Source organism: Arvicanthis niloticus, chromosome 20 (assembly GCF_011762505.2).
Source record: "Arvicanthis niloticus isolate mArvNil1 chromosome 20, mArvNil1.pat.X, whole genome shotgun sequence".
Classification (NCBI taxonomy): domain Eukaryota; kingdom Metazoa; phylum Chordata; class Mammalia; order Rodentia; family Muridae; genus Arvicanthis; species Arvicanthis niloticus.
Window position 1 is genome coordinate 35,448,243 of NC_047677.1, and position 19,612 is coordinate 35,467,854.

The 19,612-nt window shown below is 44.8% G+C and overlaps 1 protein-coding gene across 5 annotated transcripts in view; it reads left to right on the top strand.

The window, feature by feature from the left end:
• The window catches only part of Fam13c (family with sequence similarity 13 member C), a 111,998-nt gene that overhangs the window by 49,653 nt on the left and 42,733 nt on the right, over positions 1 to 19,612 (top strand). For all 5 annotated transcript variants that reach the window (XM_034524126.2, XM_034524125.2, XM_034524124.2 and 2 more), the window contains one exon: positions 8,222 to 8,285. In XM_034524126.2, coding sequence (XP_034380017.1) covers positions 8,222 to 8,285 — 64 coding nt within the window. The remainder of the gene's footprint in view (positions 1 to 8,221; positions 8,286 to 19,612) is intronic.

Genomic DNA, 19,612 nt, shown 5'->3' on the forward strand with positions numbered 1-19,612 from the left:
TCAGGCAACTGGGGCAGCTGCTGAAAGTTCACATCTTGAACTGAAGAAGGAGGTAGAGAACACAGTGAGACTAGGTCTTTTGAAACTTCAAAGACTGTCCCCAGTAACACAGGGCCTCCAGTAAAGCCACACCTCCTAATCCTTCCCAAACAGTTCAGCAACTAGGGTCCATGTATTCAAACATGAGCGCTGCTTAAATATTAACTTCCAGAGAGAAGAAACTGATGGATCCCAGTAAGACCACATGGCATAGAAAAGGAGATTGGCTTTGGAAAATGTGGGTGCTAGGGATGGAATGTGGTGTGTAGTTGGGGTCAGCATAGTATTGGGTAGCTTGGCTTTAGGAGAACCAGGAGCCCGGAGAAAGAAGAGAATTAAACACTAGTTTTGTGATGACTTCAAACAAGAGTCTGTTGTGCCTTGTCATATTTGAAGGAGACGAAGGTGCAGGGAGGTTGGGACTACGCCTCTGATTCTCCAGTCACTTTGCCCTTCCCTCTCAGACTGACCCTAAGCCAAGTACCATTTATCACGAAGTAATAGGCCCATATGAACAGAACAAGAAAGGCTGAGTGAACCCCACATTCAGAGGTTGTTTTCAGCCACAGCCACAGCTACTTACCTTCTTTCCTTCTGCTAGTCCCGAGGCTGCCCAGAAGATCTTGGATCACTGTTCTCCTAGCATCTGGGTAGTGGTATGGTCTTGGCTGTGTTCTGTAGTATTACCCCAACATGAAGGGTATACCTAGTCCCAGGAAGCTGAGATGTCTTGAGTTTGAGGTTTTGTCAAATGCCTTCAGGGAAAATGTCTCCTTCGACAATAATGTGTTCTCTGGGAGGCCAGGCCAGCAACAGAGAGAGAGAGACAGAGACAGAGAGAGAGACAGAGAAAGAGACAAAGAGAGAGAGACAGAAAGAGAGAGAGAGACACACACACAGACACACACACAGAGAGAGAGAGAGAGAGAAAGAGAGAGAGAGAGAGACTGACTGACTGAGACTGCATTGGTTACCTCCTGTTACTCGTGGGCTATTAGAATAATATTTTCAATTAGGAATCCCCCAAACTGTTATTACTCTGTATCTCTTTAGGAGGTCTAAACTAAGTCATGTCTATCTCTGTTTGATTATTGTTGTTTGTTTGTTGTTTTTGGAGACAGGGTTTTTCTATGTAGCCTTAACTGTCCTAGAACTCACTGTGTAGACCAGGCTGGCCTCAAACTCATAGGGATCCACCTCCTAAGTACTGGGATTAAAGTTGTATGATACCAAGGCCTGGCCTATCTCTGTTTTTAATAATAGTAGATATAGACTCTAATCTCCATAACTGTAAGGTAGGAGGTGGAACCTGAGTCCTTAGTTACCGGGAGTGTATTATTGGGGATTAGCATCCTGGGTTTACTTATGACAACTTTGTCCTCTCAAGAGGAATTTGTTGACCTGGACAAGTGGATGTATGAATTACTAGTCAGCTGATGAGCGTCTTTTGACTTCTAATTTTTCAGTGAGTATCAGTCTGTGATAATTTAAAGTTAAAACCCGTGCCCTTTGATCTTCATCATTTAGCTCAGCAGTTTATAAAGAACCAATAAGAAGGCCTGGAGACATGGCTCAGCAGTTAAGAGTGCTCACTGCTCTTTCAGGAGACCTAAGTTGAAGTTCTGTTTCCCATGTTGGGCAGCTCACAACAGCTCTAGGGGACTTGATGCCTTTTGGCCTCTGTGGGCACCTGTATTCATGCCCACATACCCTGAAACAGAATGTATATAATTTAAAACTAGCTGTATTTAAAACAAAGAACCAGTAAGAGATTGCCTTCAGTGTGTACTAGATACCATAGACAGAGGCCCTTTATAATGCTGGTGCCAAGGGTGGTGGTTGTCTCTAATACAATACTACTGGAGTTTACTGGCATCTTGTCTGTGTCAACGTGTAGAGCTATTGTGTGATGTGAAGACTGTTTTGCTCAGGGTTGCTCTCTTGGGATATACCTTTTGTTTTCAAAAAGAGTCTTAGGAAATGACAGTAATACCACCAGCCAGTAGCCATCCGGCTATACATTCCTGCGTCCCGAGTGCTGCGTCCTAATATTGAGGCTTGCTTTAGTTCATGGAATACTGTAAATCTTGCCATGAGATTTGTGGTCAGTGCTATTTGGCCCTAAGGCCTGACTTGCTGTGAAGCACTCTGAACACAGTTAGGTGCATATCTTCTACTCTTTCTGACAAGGTTCTTTGAATTACAGGTTAGCTGTCTAACTAGTTTTAGTTAGGCACTGACTGGCTAGTCAGCCTTCTCAAGGAAGAAATGTACTTATGGAAGTGAGAGTCATTGCAGCCTGCAGGCTTTGCTGGCATGCCTCAGAGAGAGGAGGGAGCATGGGTCATGCACACTTGATAACTGATCAGAATTGGCAGCTGTTCAGGAGTCTGAGATAAGTGCTTTATTGTCTCATATATATATGTATGTATATATGTGTGTATATATATATGTATGTATATGTATATATGTGTATATGTATTATGTATATATACACAAATATATTTAAAAATATACAAATATATATGTGTATGCGTGTGTGCACACATACACATGCATATATTATACTGGATGTTGGGCTAGGGAGAAATACACAGTTTAGAGGACTCTGGGATAGTTTCTGTCAGCCACTGGCTAGATGGATGGTTTTCACTGAAGCAAGACTGTTCTATTAACTAATTAACTTATAGTTAAAATGTTGATATAAAAATAAAATCCTATATCCTGTGCTGGGATTGGTTGTAAAGACAATTGTTGAGCAAAATTCACGATTCCTGTCCCACAGAGCTTGCCATCAAAAGTGACGATTAAATAATTATAAAGACATGGAATTATAAATTGAGTAGTTTCCTATGCAACAGGTCCCCATAAAAAGAAGACATGATTGGGAGGTATGTGGTCTCTAAAGGATAAATGAGTTAATTCAGAGATGAAGTGGATTGGGAAGGAAGAACTGGGTAGGTGCAAGGACATTGTGGTGGTTTGAATATGCTTGGCCCAGGGGGTGGAACTCTTAGGAGATGTGGCCTCGTTGGAGTAGGTGTGTCACTGTGGGCATGGGCTTTAATACCCTCATCCTAGCTGCCAGGAAGCCAGTCTTCTAGTGGCTTTAGGAACAAGATGTAGAACTCTCTGTTCCTCCTGCACCATGCCTGCCTAGACACTGTCATGCTCCCACCTTGATGATAATGGACTGAACCTCTGAACCTGTAAGACAGCCCCAATTAAATGTTGTCCTTATGAGTTGCCTTGGTCATGGTGTCTGCTCACAGCAGTCAAACCCTAAGACAGACATTGTGCCTTAGATGTCTGGAAGGAGTGTAGTGCATCAGAGGAACTGGAGGGATGGATGCCCTTTTAACAACAGCACAGATGGGCGTGGCACAAGTAGAGAATGAAGAGGTGGGCCAACACTAAATCTCAGACCTCAATGGACAGTTTCAGAATTGTAGAGTGTCTCTCTGGGAACTCTTCTGAACACGGTTACATGGCTGTCCTTCACTGCTGCCCAGGTTGTCTTAACTCATTATAGAGCCGCTGGGGGATCCTTAGTAGATTTTCTCACAATTGTATTCTTTGAGTGCAGTGGGCAGAGGGCAGTGAGTGGCCAGATCTTGTGTGTGGGGATGCTCTGGGGAAAAAGCATATTTGTTATTTCAGCAAAAGATAAGAGCAGCTTTGCTCAAGATGGTAGTGAGGGGTGTGGAGAGGAAGGGACAGATAAACAAGTCATCTGAGGTAAGAAATTGAAATGCTGGTAACATATTGGCTGCTGGGCAATGGACAGATACACAGTTTAGGGGACTCTGGGATAGCTTCTCTCAGCCACTGGCTAGATGGAAGCTTTTCATTGGAGCAAGACTGTTCCATTACCTAATTAAATTATAGTTAAAATGTTGATATAAAAATAAAACCTTGAGCTAAAATACAGTGTTTCTTTCACAAATTATCACATCCTGTCGTCTATAGTTGTTCTGGGGCCAAGAAAAATATCTGAATGCTTAGTGGCTTTTGTTGTTTTGAATTCCTGCACACCTCCCCAGAGAGGCCCACTGCAGGATGGCCCTGAAGCCTGACACTGCAAACACTTCAGGAATCCAGCAAAACGGGGATGCCAGTTTTTAAACCTGCCTTCCGATGGGCCGTCCACAAGCTTGCAAGCTTAGATCCAGGCGAGAAGCCATTTTAATATCAGTACACAATTACCGTTGGCATCTGTCTATGGAAGCGTGTTCATTTTAAGCATCAGTATCTTTATTTACTGTATTGTGGTGATCAAGGCGGTTTTGATGCTGATGGTGGAGGTACGACAGTGGTGACACTTGAGAGTTGTAACAGTGGTGGTACTGCTCATGGTGGTGTTGGTGGTGTTGCCTGTGGTGATGTTGGAGATAATGGTGCTGATGGTAGAGGTATGGCTTGCGATGCTCTTAGTGATGACGGTATCTATAATGGTAATGATGCTGATGGTGGTGACGATGCTCATGGTGGTGTTGGTGGCAGATGTTGGCAGTGGTGGTGGTGATTGTGGCAGCCATTGTTGCAACCGGAACGATGGTATCAGTATTGAGGACCACTATTGGGCTCTGAGGAGTGCACGCTGCATGTCTTCTTGTCTACCTAAGCCTTGGCTAGGAACCGAAGTTGTGATGGATTGGCAGAGGGCTCAGAATTGCTTATCTTCACCTTCCAGAGATGTGGGTTTGATGGAGACATGTAGCTGTTTGCCTGCCACTGTGGGTGGAGGGAGATGGTATAACTGAAGGGAGAATGTCAGAGTGGTGCGAAGTATAAGATAATTACTTGGCAGGATTGACCAACGTTGGAGCAGTATCTTAAGGGTGTGGGGGAGAAGGAATTGGATGCAGCTGCATACTTATCTCCTCAGTCACTACTGAGCTTTTTCAGCAAGACTCCTGTTTCTTTTTATCTCCTTACATGACCTTTAACACTCTTTTTTTTTAAATAAAGATTTATTTATTCATTTAATGAATATGAGTATACTGCAGCTGTCTTCAGACACACTAGAAAAGGGCATCGGATCCCATTACAGATGGTTGTAAGCCACCATGTGGTTGTTGGGAATTGAACTCCGGACTTCTGGAAGAGTAGCCAGTGCTCTTAACTGCTGAGCCATCTCTCCAGCCCTGGCCTTTAACACTCTTATGTCAGGCTGTCATGCTCTTTGTCTCTGGGTGATTGGCACTTTCTGGCTATGTGGGCTTGAGCAGTTCTCTTCCTGGTCCTGGTCCTGGTCTCTGTGCCTTGCTTTCCATTTCTCCATGATCCTGCCATCCAGTGGGTCATCAGTTATTGCTGACTTATTGGCTTTTTAATGTCTTCGTTCCTTTCATGAAAACACAAATTGTAGGGCTAGGGAGATGGCATGGTAGTTGGCAGTGCTGGCCGCTCTCCCAGAGGACCCAGTTTGATTCCCAGCACCCCCATGGTGGTTCTGACTGTTCGTAGCTCCAGTCCCCGAGCATATGACTCCCTCTTCTGGCTTCTGTGGGCACCAGGCACGCATATGGTTACACAGACACATATGCAGGCCAAACATCCACACACATAAACAAAGAGATAAATCCTAGAAAGAATAGAAGAATCGGTGACAGTGACTTTTAGTGTGCTGTCTTATCCCAGTACCTGATCTAGATTAAGATACATAATTGATGCTTAATAAACACATGTTGAATAAATAATGAAATTATTTAGATGCCCTTTCTCCTGTTGGTCAGTGGGTATGATAATGCTAATCTCACGTGGTACTCTTGAGGATTCAATGAAGTAATTTGATTAAACCACCTGGCATGACCAGCTGGATGCAAAGAGCTGGTGAAGTCTTTAATTCATTCCTCTTGGTATTTTTCTTCCTTAAAACTGCTTTGTCTCTGGCAACTGCAAAACAGGTTCTGGTTAGCTTCTTGTCTTCTTCGTATGCTGCTTCTCCATTTTCTTCATGACTGACTTTGTTTCCTCCTCTCCTCTCTTCTCCCCCTGCTTCCTTCCCCTCCCCTCTTTTCCTCTCCCCTCCCCTCTCCTACCCTAACCTACTTTCTCCCTCCCTCCCCTCTTCCTTTTCTTTTTCCCCTCCTTCCTTCCCTCCCTTCCTCCCTCCCTTCCTCCCTCCCTCCCTCCCTTCCTCCCTCCCTCCCTTTCTCCCTTTCTCCCTCCCTCCCGCCAGGTCCAGTATCCAAACCCAAGGCCTTTCATTTGCCAAGCAAGGGCTCTACCAGTGACCTAAAGCTCAAACTCCCATGGCTTGTCTGTCTTTTTTCTTCTGGGCGAGTTCTAAAGAAGATAGTAATAGCTACCTCATAGGTCATGAAGGGCTTTTCATAAATCATGCTTACTGTTACTGACAGCTGTATGAAAACAATACGAGGGGTGGGTGGGTCTAGAGTCACACAAAACACCACACTGGAGTCATTATATAATTCTGGTGACTAATGGCATATTTTAATAATAGCCAAGTTTTGGTAAGCTGCCAGATAAGCCAACATCCATGTCAAATGGCTCACAGCTGCCTGTAGCTCCAGCTCCAGAGGTTGCAACACTGTCTTCTGATTTCAGTGAACCCTGTACTCATATGCCTATTTCCACATACAGTCACATGTACTCATGATTTAAAATAAATCTTAAAAATACCACACTCGGGCTTTCTTTGGTTTACAACCGTGAAAGTGTAGTTTGAGAACCACCGTAGATGATAAAGAACTTAGAGCCCATTCAACGATTTGTAAAGAAGGGGTGACTTAAACTCTGTCCCCAGGCGTCCTTTTGCCACTTTGCCATGTTGGTGGCTCAGGGAACCAAGAGAGGTGGTGCAGCTGAACCTTAAAATCTTCCTCAGTCTCTGCTCATTGCGGCTGCACATGCTTGACCTGGAGACTGGGAGCCCAAGCCTTCTCCTGATGGTTGCAGTAGGAAGATGCCGGCCTGTGCAGGTGTGGAGGGCATCCTCAGCATGCCCCTTCATGGTCTTCAAGTTCTACTAGACTTTTATATGCCATCAGAAGCCAATTGTTTGCACGGTGACCCACCTTGCGGCTACAGAGAAAAATCCCACTCTACTTATCATTTAGAAGGAATTAGGCCTACGGTGTTGCTCAGTGTACCTTTCTGAACAGGTTATGGCATGCTGAACTTGTTAACCTCAGTAGCCATTCAGAGAATGTTTTGTCTTCAGTATCTAAGTTGACTCAAGTGTTCCAGCTATAAATGACTGTCTCCACAAAAGAGTCGTTTTAAAACAAGTTAACTTATGAACTGAGCATCCTACAGTGTATTCAGTGAGACAGCTGGCCTTTTAATAAGAACTATAATTTCTTTATTGTAAAGTAGAAGCTCTTGCAGACAAATTCAGTGGTGTCTAACATATGCCACTGGTATAGAATTTGGTAAGTCTGGATTTGGTCCTGAGCATCTTACCAGGAGTAGGGTTTTTTGTTTTGGTTTTAAACAAACAAGGGACTCAACATCATATGCCTTGCCTTGCTTTCTGGTCCTTTTCTTCTATTTGGAGATACTGAGTGGCAAAACCCAGCTTCACTATCTCACCCAGCAACGACTCTAGAATTTATTGTGTAAATTCAGTGACAGGACAAGATCTTTGTGAGTATACATACATATGGTGTGTGTGTGGGGAGGGGTGGGGGGTGTCAGGTGCACATGTGGAGGTCACAGGGCAACCATGGGTGTGGGTCTGTCCATCCTATTTATCACAGCAATCTCATTATTGTTGGCCCCTGCATATGCCAGGAAGAGAAGGGTAAGAAGGCCTGCTCTGAGAGGGGACCTGTGAGCCAAGCTGTTGATTGGTTGACAAGAGCCAGCTGTGTGTTGATCTGGGCAAAGCATCCCAGACCCAGAATGACTGGAGGGGCAGGGTTTGAAGTAGAATAGTTGACTGTGTGCTTAGGAAACAGGGGTGGCCAAGGTGACTGGAGAGGAGGGCTAGAGAAGCAGAGGAGAGCAGGTCAGGGAGGTTTCTGGTGCTCACATACTCTGTGTCTCCCAGACCACTGAAGGAGGCTGAATGTTACCCTGGGATAGGTAGGGGACCACTTGGGATTTTTCAACAGGAACATGACCAGATCTATGGCCACCAGCTCCAAATGTGTGTGTGTTGTCGTCGAAATGGTTCTTTCAAATAGACATAATTTTCCTTTATATTTTGTAGAATAGACCAGAGGGCTACCATTTGGCCAAAGGATGCTTTTGGAACTCAGCAGGACTTACATGAGGTAGGTGGAAAAATTACGGGTTCTACAAACATGAGCTAGCCAGTACCAGAGTACCAGAGTTGCATATTCTTCTCATAGCAGCAGCAGCAGAAAAAAAAAAAAAAAAAAAAAAAAAAAAAAAAAAAAAAAAAAAACAAAAAAAAAAAAACACCACCTTTTTTTTTTTTTTTTTCAGTTAAAACTCTTAATTCTTTCACTCCTAAGTGAACTTTTTAAATTCTGGTAATAAAATGTTACTCCTCTAATGTTCTTCCTTGTGTTGGAGCAAAACGCTTAACATGGTATTTTTTGAGCAGGCTCACCCCACCTTGGCCCTTACCCAAGTTTGGCTGTCATTTCTTTGTATACACTCCAACTTTGCTTTGGGATTATATAACCCGGGCTGTGATAATTAACATTTGTAGGACCTTTCCTTAATTGAATTTTAGCTGGATTTCCCTTTCCCTGTTTCCCACTGACTGGTGTTTGCAGCCTCAAACTTAATTGGGCTGACTGTTTATTCGCTGAGTATAATACAAGTTGATGTCTGCACCCGAGTTTTCTTCAGATGCTTTGAGATATGGGCGCCTTTAGTTTCCGATCCAAATCTCGTCCCGTTACACCGGACAGCACATTAGTTAGCTTGTTCTGGAGTTTCTTTGAAATATGTAATTGGATTGTAAGGTCGGAAATCAGTACAATATAATCAGATCACCTGCTGCTTGTGAATGCCTTGGTTGGAGACGCTGGCTTGGGATTCTCAGCTGGTTTCTCTCGCCCTTATTAAGTTGGAGCAGTGGGTGGTACGTAGTGTCTCTGATTAGGATCAGAGCAAAGAAAATAAATAGACTTGATCCTCAGATGCCCGGGAGAGAAAGGAGCAGCTTCAGGCAGATTGTTAATTCAGCATTTTGAAAATATAGTCATCTTTTGCCCCTTAGTTCCCAGGCCCCACAAAAGGCATTTAAATATGTAAGTGACTTATCTTTCCTTACTTGGTGATGATGATGATGATGGTAATGTTGGTAGAATTTGGTAGAAAAATTAAACCAGGTGTCTGGGTAAGCTAAATTCACGACAAATGTCATAAATATAACACACATGAGAATGCAAAAGGCTGTTAAATTTTTGTGTGTTCAGACACAGCCTTCAAGTAACACGTGACTCATGGTGGAGAAGAGCTAGGAGCTTGAATCAGCAAATGTGGCCGCCTTCCTTTCTGCCAGCTAGGAGAAAGCTATATGGGACTCTGCAGCAGATTGTTTTGACTCACTACTGGGGAGGGGGCGTGGCTTTTAAGCTTGGGGAGAAGCTCTGAGTTTTGAGATTGGAAATGACGGGAGAATAATGAGGTGGCTCAAGCAGTTGTTAAAAAGCTCTGTTTGCTCTCCCGTTCTTCTCTCCTTCACTGTGTCGCTTCTGCAGATGGCATGAATGAGCCTTGTGCTTCTGAGTGGAGACCTGGGCCACCTCCAGGACAAGGTGGCTCCTTTGGACCCAGTGTAGAACACAGAAAACGTGCTCAGAGTGGTTTAGTTCCAGTCCACGGAGCAGGCTGAGTGTGCAGACCCATGTCCTTGCAGGCAGTTCCCGCTGTGATGAGAACTTGGGACATGGAAAGAGAGTGCAGAGAAGCTAGAAGGGGGGTGGGGAGCAGAAGTGAGGCCAATACCACGGTGTGAGGGATAAAGGTCGGTGTGGTCGCACTCACTGCCAGAAACATCTCAGAGAGTGTACATCTAAAACGTGCATTAAACTTAAAAAACACTATATTCTTTTAAAAAAATACTAATATTTTTCTAAGGGATGGTCCTATGGGATACACACACACACACACACACACACACATATGTGAACTATTGTTTTAATGAATGTAGAATGTGCATACAGAAAGTATTCCTAGGCAGTGTATGACCAATATTGCATTTCTCCATCAGTCTGGAGTACCTAGTTCTTGACTTTGGGTCTCTTGATAGGATTCTGGTCTCCATTCTACCCTCTGCACATGCCTCTGGGGTGGTGAATCTGCTCTCAAACACCTGACTGTGCGTCTGCCATTCACCTGAGCTGTCTGGGCTCCAAACACCTGACTGTGTGTCTGCTATTCACCTGAGCTGTCTGGGCTCCAAACACCTGACTGTGTGCCTGCTATTCACTTGAGCTGTCCAACTCCCCCTCTGTAAGATACCTAGATTAGAAACCAATCTGTTTCTCATCCATTTTCATCTTCAGTCCGGGCTGTTTTGCCTTGTCTATATTATTAATAGATCACTAGATCCAAAAAGCACTTTAACTCTAGAATGAGGGAAAACGTTATTTACCCTCTGTAGTTCACAAGTGTTATTTCTGATTCAAATCCCCATGAAGAAGCTAACAGGTTGGTAAAGAAACCTAATGGACGTCCTTCCCACTAAGCAATCATGCCGTGTTAGGGCTTCAGAGATTGTTAGGTGGTTCTAGGAGGAGAACACAGCAACTCATGTCCCATTGAGAGAAGAGTGGCCCTTCTCCATAGGAGAAGGTTATCCTCCTTGATTCAGCAGAAAGCCTTAGGAGAGCTACACAGAGTGGCAGGGAAGAGAAGGAAACAACCAGGTAGTCCTACCCGGATCTGCTGAATCAACCCTGGTGATCAACTGGGTGGCAGATGTCACAGCTGTTATCCAAATCCTAGACTGCATATCACAGAATACCAACTAATTTGAATCTCGGATCTGTCAAACTGGAGAGAGGTTTTGACTGAAGGTGACTCTAAAAGGCTTTTCAGTCTTAACAGGGTGATTCTACACTGTTTTGATTTTCTCACTGCTTATAGAATTTAGTTAAGGGTCCTGTCAGGGAAAGGTTGAAGTAAGTTGTCCCAGAGTTACACAAGGTTGAGACTTCCTCTTAACCAACCCTCTAAACCCAGATGGGTGTCTTAGGGTTTCCATTGTTGTGAGGAGACATCATGACCAAGGCAACTCTTATAAAGGCAAACATTTAATTGGGGGGAGGGGGGGCTTGCAGGTTTAGTCTACTATCATAGCAGGAAGCAAGGTGCTGGAGAAAGAGCTGAGAGTTCTGCATCTTGACCTGAAGGCAACCTGGAGAGACTGGCATCCTCAGGCAGCCAGGAGGAAGCTCTCTTCTGCAATGGGTGGAGCCTGAGCATAGGAGGAGACCTCCAAAGCCCACCCCCACATTTACATATTTCCTTCAACAAGGCCATACATACCCCATAGTATCACTCCATATGGGCCAAGCCACCACAATCGGGAAACAGAAACCATGTTATATGAATGACATAGATGCTTATCACTGTTATTCATTGGTCTCATGGGTAGGCACCAAGTTATAAGAGAAGGGTTGGGAGTGGCCGAAGATCTGAAATGTCTTTTTGTTGAAAGCTGCCATTTTATTTGTTAACTATTCAGTCATTTCTATAACTTTCCTGTAAAAGCAGGGGTCTGAGACCCCTTTGAAAGTTGATTGACCATTTCACAGGGGTCATCAAAGACCACCAGAAAACATACATTTACAGTACAATTCATAATAGTAGCAAAATTACAGTTATGAAGTAGCAATGAAATTAATTTTATGGTTGAGGTCATCACAACATGAGGATCTGTATTTAAGGGTTACAGTGTTTAGGAAGGTCTAGAGGAAAATGGCCACCTAAAAATTGTTCACAACAAATGTCTCATACATCTCTGCTCATTTTTTTTCCCTCACAGATGCCATGAAGATGACCTGTGTTTAATAGTGAGGTGTCAGATAGCTTCTGAGTCTACCTTTATCTAGCATGTCAAAACACCAGAGACATAGTCAGCTACAAGACGAACAGCCCTTAAACAAAGCTGTTTCAGATCTTGCTTAAGTTTCTAGCCAAGAATCTACTTAGTTTGGTCTTAGTTTATCTCATCAGTCACCCCAGCAATGTGTTTACACTTCCATAGTCGCTTTGAACTTAGTTTGACTTCATAAAAGTAGGCAGGAGATTTCCACATTTGTGCGTAGGGTCCACTTTCATGTTCAACAAAGGACCACAGAGAAGATGCTTAAAGTAGTACTGGATTTAGTCCCACATTGTGTGGTATTTTGACTGGAGTTCTACCCACCAGGAACAATGTCTTCATTACTTTTCTATTCCTGTTAATAATACTCTAACGAAAAAGCATCTTAAGGGAGAAAGGGCTTATTTTGGATCACTGTACCGGAAGTGTACCAGTCCATAGTGGGGAAGACATGTAGCAGAGACAGGAAGCAGACTGGTCACATGCAGGCTACAGAGGAGAGAGAGAACAGGAAGTGAGGCTGCCGTATGGCTCCTACCTAGTGGCCTGTTTCTTCCAGTGAGGCTCCACCTCCTCCAGGTCCCACAACTTGTTCTGGAGATCAAGTGCTCAAATACCTGAACCTGTTGGGAGAAAGTTCAAAGTCAAACAATAGAATTCCATTGTAATTTTCAGAACTGGTGCAGCTGATAAGATATAGGTGACAAACTATGATCATGAAACCAATACTCAATGATCTCCTGATATCAATAGAAAACTTCACTGAGTCCTAGTGACTACTGTACAAAGGTAATATGCTTTTAAGTGTTTACAAAACATCAAAGGGAAGGGTTAGCGCTTTGTGATGGTTTGTATATGCTTGGCCCAAGGAGTGGCACTACTAGGAGGTGTGGCCTTGTTGGAGTAGGTGTGTCACTGTGGGTGTGGGCTTAAGACTCTCACCCTAGCTGCCTGGAAGTGAGTCTTCCACCAGCAGCCTTCAGATAAAGATGTAGAACTTCCAGCTCTGTCTGCACCATGCCTGCCTGGATGCTGCCATGTTACCTTGGTGATAATGGACTGAACCTCTGAACCTGTAAGCCAACTTCCAGTTAAATGTTGTCCTTATCATGCCTTGGTCATGGTGTCTCTTTACAACAGTAAAACCCTAAGACCCCCTTCCTTCACACAGTACAACTGCAGAGTACCTGTTGAATTACATTTGTCCTAGTAATGCAACATCAGCCACAAAATTATGTACCTTGTTTCTCCAGTGTAAAGATACCTGAATACTTAAAATTTGTTAAAAGAGGAATAGTTGAACATTTGAGTGCTGTCTTTGGTCTCAGCGAGTGTCTACATATGTGTCTCTGTGAGAAGGGCATATGTCCTTATCAGCATCTAGAATGTATGATAGAGATATTTCGGCATAAAGACCTCAAGAAGGTAAGAGTTACCTCTTGGTATCGTTTGGTGATTGGCTCTAAGAGTCCCCTCCCACAGTTATAAAATCCGAGGATTACTAACCCCTTATGTAAAATGGTGTGGTATTCATGAGCAATCTGATCATGCCTTCCTGCACACTTTATTTCATCTCTAGATAGCTTATTACCAATTCAAGATACAGTCCGTGTAACTAATTATTAGTCTTCATTGCTAAAGAATACAGATATATACAAATGTGTACGTCAAATACAAATGATTTAAAAGTATTGTTGACCTGTAGCGGATTGAATTCATGGGTGCAGAAATTCACAGATTTGGAGGACTGGCTTTATTGCCTGATTGAGATGTCTTCTTCAAAACTGTTTTAATGCTGAGAAAACAGCCCGTGAAAAGCCTTCGACAACACCCCAGTGTTGGCTGAGAAGTGTTCTTTCTGTTGGTAAAGGCAGCTGCATTTTTCAAATTAAGTGAAAACCCAGCCTATTGAATTGGGTCTGAGTTCAGCTTCTATTGAAGAATATTTTGAAGTATCTAAGTTTTATTTGAGACAGGGTTTCTTTGTGTATCTCTGATTGTCTTGGAACTCACTCTGTAAATGGGGCTGGTCTCGAACTCAGAGATCTGCCTGTCTCTGCCTCCTGAGTGCTGGGATTTAAAGGCACGCACCACCATGCTCAGCTCAGTTTTCTTCTCTTTCTTTTTTTTTTTTTTTTATATTGGTTTTCTTATTTATTTATTTATCAATCATTTCATTCCTTTACATGACAAATGATATCCCACTTCCCAGTTTCCCCTCCATAAGCCCCCCCAATCCCACAATGTCCCCTCTCCTTCCTCCCCTTTGCCTCTATGAGGATGTCCCCCCAATCTCTCTTGCCCTACTTCTCCAGCATCTCCCTATGCTGAGGCATCAAGTCTCCACAGGACCAAGGGCCTCCCCTCCCATTGATGTCAGACCAGGCCATCCTCTGCTACACATGTGTCTGGGGCCATGAAGCCCTCCCTGTACACTCCTTGGTTGGTGGTCTAGTCCCTGGGAGCACTGGATGGTCTGGCCAGCTGATGTTGTTCTTTCTATGGGATTGCAGTCTCCCTCATTTCCTCCAGTCTTTCTGCCAGCTCCCCACTAGGGGCCCTGTCAGCTCAGTTTTCTATTGCCATTATGGTGTAATGCATCACCAAGACCTTAATGGCTTTAAACATCCATTCGTTAGCCCACGATTGTATAAAGTAGCTGGAGTCTCTACTCAGGGTCTCACGAAAGAGACATTAAGGCATCAGCCAGGCTGAGTTTTCATCTGGAATAGGGGCCATGGGCAAACTCCTTCAGGGTGTTGCTTTAACCCAGGGTCTTGTCACAAGACTGTCACCTCTGCCCCTTTGCTGGCTAGCAGTTGGGCATAGCGTTCAGCTTCCAACTAAGCCACACTCTGCTCCTGTGACTGGCTCTTCCTTTAAGCCAGCTACATCACTTGCAATCTGCCTGTGCTTCTAATTCCTCTGATGATGCCTTCTGCTACCAGCTGGAAGAGACTCTGCTTTTAAAGATTTTACTTGATTTGGCCAGGCACACCCAAATAATGGCTGTATCTTTTGCCAACTGAGTTAGAACTCAATTACCTCTTGGGAGAAAAAGCCCTTCATAGCAGCACATAGATTAGAATTTGAATAACCAAGGTATGGAAACCCTAAGGGCCATCTTTAGGGTTCTGCCTGCCCCACAATGGAATTACAGTCTTCAAAAACTAGAAAGTTCTAGAGCCTTACCCTAGTAGTCTCAATCATGACTGGGGGCATTTATCTTTCCTGAACTATTTGCTATGACCTTGGAACTTGGAAGGATCTGGTTGGCTAAAAGAGACCCAAATTTCCCCCTTCGACACTGGGAATGCTGTTTGCAGAAGATAGATAATTGGATGTTGGTCTCTAGAAGCATGAGCTCCAAGGTAATTTTCCTCTTGGCTGGATCACGGCAGGATGCCACTGGACGTTTTTCTGCTTTGCTTTTGAGTTGGGATAAAGTGACCTTGCTCCTCTACCAAGTGTTCCTCTTCCTCAGCTGGAGCAGTGTCTGTCCTGTGAGTCATTTAATTTTAGCCATCCTTTGTTGTCAGTGCCAGCGGGGACCTCTTGTGGCCAGTGTTGTCATGGTGTGGGTCCTAATTCTCATTCCCAGGTGAGTGAGGCAGACAGCCAAGGAGCCTGGCTGCTTTTAGAGCTGGTAGATTCTCCCTGCTACCCACCCCCACCCGCCCGCCTCTGTCAGAGGCCACTTGCCAGCCTGGCTGCTTATTTCTAGGAGAAGCAGGTCTGGAGTCCTCACCTTCAAGGGAATCCAAAATGGTGCTGTAAGTAAGGGAAGAAGCTGAGCCAATGCCCACAGGTGCCCACATTAGCTCGGAGAAGCAGCTGACTCATCCTGGTTTGCTTCCTCCTTATCAGCTGTCCCCACGGCTTTCCTACTCTTTGATCTGGTGCAACACATCTCTATTCTTTTCCTTCTTAGTCCCTTCGTAGTCATTCCACTTCAGGCTACTAATTCCGCCCCTCCACTTCCGGTTACTGATTCCCTCCCCGCAGCCCCCGCGCCCGCGGCTACCCCCTTTTTGTGTGTGTGTGTGAGAACCCAGAGAGGATGTTGAATTCAGTAACTGTTAGGGGTCAGCCAGTGCTGCTGTTTTTGCTGCTTTCTGACGAAAGGATAAATGCAGAAATCACTCTGGCAGTGGGCTTTCCACGGAGGTAAAGTCTATGAGTAGCTCTTTCATTTTAATGTGAATACATATTCACATTACATGCCTATGGGTCCTAAGGAGCTTTGACTGTTGGGACTCCCACCCACCCACCAGGAAATAATTAAGCATCTCAGTAGTATTTGTTGAGAAGCACACGTATATCCAGATCCAGGACTGTTACCAGAGAGTGGAGGGGGAGGGGGTGGGATGGTGATGCTGGATAGACAAGTGAGCACTGTCAACCCAATATCCAAGAAGTTCACAGGGACACATTCCAGTGCTTAGCTGTCCTTGCCTGGATGCCTTGCATGTCTCTTTGCATGTTAGACAGTTATTTTATGTATGTGACTACACTGTCAAGGTCTTCAGACACACAGAAGAGGTCATCAAATCCCATTACAGATGGTTGTGAGCCACCATGGGGTGGCTGGGAACTGAACTCAGGACCTCTGGAAAAGCAGTCAGTGCTCTTAACCGCTGAGCCATCTCTGCAGCCCAATTACAGCCCTTCTTAGGGCCATAAAGCTCAAGTTTCAGGGCAGGGAGATGGTTAAGTTTTCTGATTTTCTAACAAAATATTAGTGTTTGGGGAAATAGCCAATGCTTTCCAGGGTGACCCATCATCCTTAATGAGACAAGAGCCTCTCTTATTTCGTAGGTCTTCTAGCAGGAGAGTTTCCAATATTCAGCAATATCTAGAAAGTGGGTTAAAGCAGTGTCTTCAGAAATGAGTGTCTGCCATCTGAGTGCAATACCTCTTGTGGTCAGAAGGGGCCCCCCCTAGAGCTGGCTGGAACTGGAGTTTTAGGAGGTTATTAGCTTTCTGGTCTGGCGCTGAGAACTGTACCTGGGTCCTCTGCCAGTGTGGTCTGTGCTTAACCACTGGGCCATCTCTCCAGCTCACTGAGGTTAGTTTTTAGGAGGGTATTTTTTTTAGACTGATATAAAATGCTGCAGGAATGGCCACAAGAAGAAACCATATGGGCAATTCTATAGGGTCCGACAACTGAGGACTTCATCCTGTGAGAGACAAGTAATGTAGACAATATGTAGACAATACCCTGCTTCTTAGCAAGTCCCTCAGGAAGTGCACTACTAGGCTACACATGTTGTGTTTAAGGAAGAAAAATGCCTTACCTAGAAAACCTCTGACTCAGAATAGGAGATTATGAAGGACTATTTCCTGTCCTATAATTTGCTTGTTAATTTAGTGAGGTAAGGACAGAGTCTCACCATGAGATGTGATAATCCGCTCCCCCCTCCCCACCCCTAGGCTGAAATCCTTTGGCTGAAAAAGGAAGAGCTGTTCTGTTCCTGTGTGCTGCAGCTGTGTCATTTCGAGTTTTTAAAAAGTACGGACAGGATGCAATCAAGAGCTGGATACTTTGGTCAGCACTCTGGCTCCTTGATGCGAGTAGCTGCTGCTTAGTTCTGTTAGCAAGAAAGTGAGGGAAGCTTGTTAGCATCCTGTACAGAGGGAAGCCGGACTGTGTGAACTGAGGTGTGGCCTGACGCAAAGCATACTGGGTTATAAACATATGGTCCCCAGGGAGACTAGCTACAGCCCAGTGTCTCTCCAGGGAGAGAGAATTTGGGCTTCTCCTTAAAGGAGCCAGCAATTCCCTTTCACGGGTGTCACCTACGACGTTTAGAAAACACAGATTTATACATTATGGTTTATAACAGCAGTAAAGTTACAGTTACCAAGTAGCAATGAAAATAATTTTATGGTTGGGGGGTCGGCACAATGTGAGGAACCGTATTAAAGGGTCACAGCATTAAGAAGGTTGAGAACCGCTGTCTTAGAAACATCAACATTGGAAAAAGCCTCATAAAAGCCTCATTTTGTTTGGTGAGAACATTGCGAGTCTCTTGAGTAGCCGCCCACTGGGAGGTGACCTGCTGATCTTGTGCATCTCATGTTTTATACTTCTGTGTGTGTGTGCGAGGGTCCAGCTCCCAAGAAAAGGAAGACACTGGGGGTGGTGGAGTGCTGGGGCTCAGGGAAAAGTGTTTGTCCCTGGGCTCAGTGCTATTAAGCAGGCAACCAAGATACCGTTTAGGGTAGGTCAGGGTCCCAGAAGATAGGGCAGTATTTCTCAAGGCCTATATAGACCTTGGGCACTTGTATTAAAGTGTTCTTGCTCCAGACCCTCCTAAATCAGATATGATTTGGGGAATGTATATATTTTGTAAACTCCCCAGTGGTTTTTTTAAAAAAAGAAAAACCTTGGAGTTTATTAAGCAGAGCATCGGAGGGTTCTTCAAATTCGATACCCGGAGTCTCATCCTTCCAAAACTAAACCTGATATTGGTAAAGAGAGTCTTTTTACTGATCAACTCTACCTTGCGATGCGCTCACAGCATGACAAATGGGGGATATTGCTCCAGTCCACGAACAAGTCGTTCACTGTAGTGGTGTCCAATAACCAGACATAGTCCACTTGAAAGAGGAAGCTTTCTTTATCCAGCTCTTCCCGTACGTGACTGGCTCGTGGTTTCAGAAGGTTCAGTCGGTCCCTGTGGAGGGGCTCTGCTGTTCACATCCTGACAGGTAGGAAGAAGAGGGAGGGGAACACTCGTGCTCAGTTGGCTTGCCTCCCCGCCCCCTTCAGTGGGCTCTTCATAGGAGAGCCTGGGGATATCGGAGCAAGGAGCAGGGGAATGAGTGTATGCTAAGGGGTGGACTCCTGTGTTTATTGAGAGCGGATGTGGTGTTGGGAGTTTATGCCCATGATCCTGCAAACTGAGGGAATTACAGTAGTAAGTAGATGTCTGGGAACTGACCCGCATCCCGGGTCCTCAGCAAGGTTCCCGTTCACTGTGTATCACATCAGAGCGAGACTCTACATAACGCTTCCTGGAAACATGAAGGGATGGGAAGGTGCCACAAAACCCCTTCCTAGAAACCAAGCGTGAATGCTTCCTGCTCTCTAATTGCACACTCACAGATGAAGGCACCTCAAAATAGTCCTCCAACCCACCCATGTGGGTGTTCTCCTTCCCAGCCCAGCTAAAGTGGGACCCGAGTCATTGCAGAGACGGGGGAAAATGAGTATTTTCTAAAACAAGATGTGTATGCTCTACTGTGTGAAAAAGAAAAGTTAACTTTAGAAAACTGTACCTAAGGCGGTGCAGGCTTCTCTCAGGACGTGCCAGAGAGGCAGGGTGGTTATCATTCCTGAGGGGGTCATTATCTGCAGTGCGATCTCCCTCCTGATTTTAGGTGCCCTACTATGGTGACTTTGGATGTAAGCCCAGAAACATCAGCAGGTTGACCAGAGCCATTGCCTGGAGGCCCCATGGTCTTGCCAGAGATCAAGTCATGTATGAGAAGGGCTGGGCGGGGTAGCTTCCTGACTGCACCTTCATTTTTCTGTAGAAGGGAGAGTACGTCTTTATGTAAAAGGTC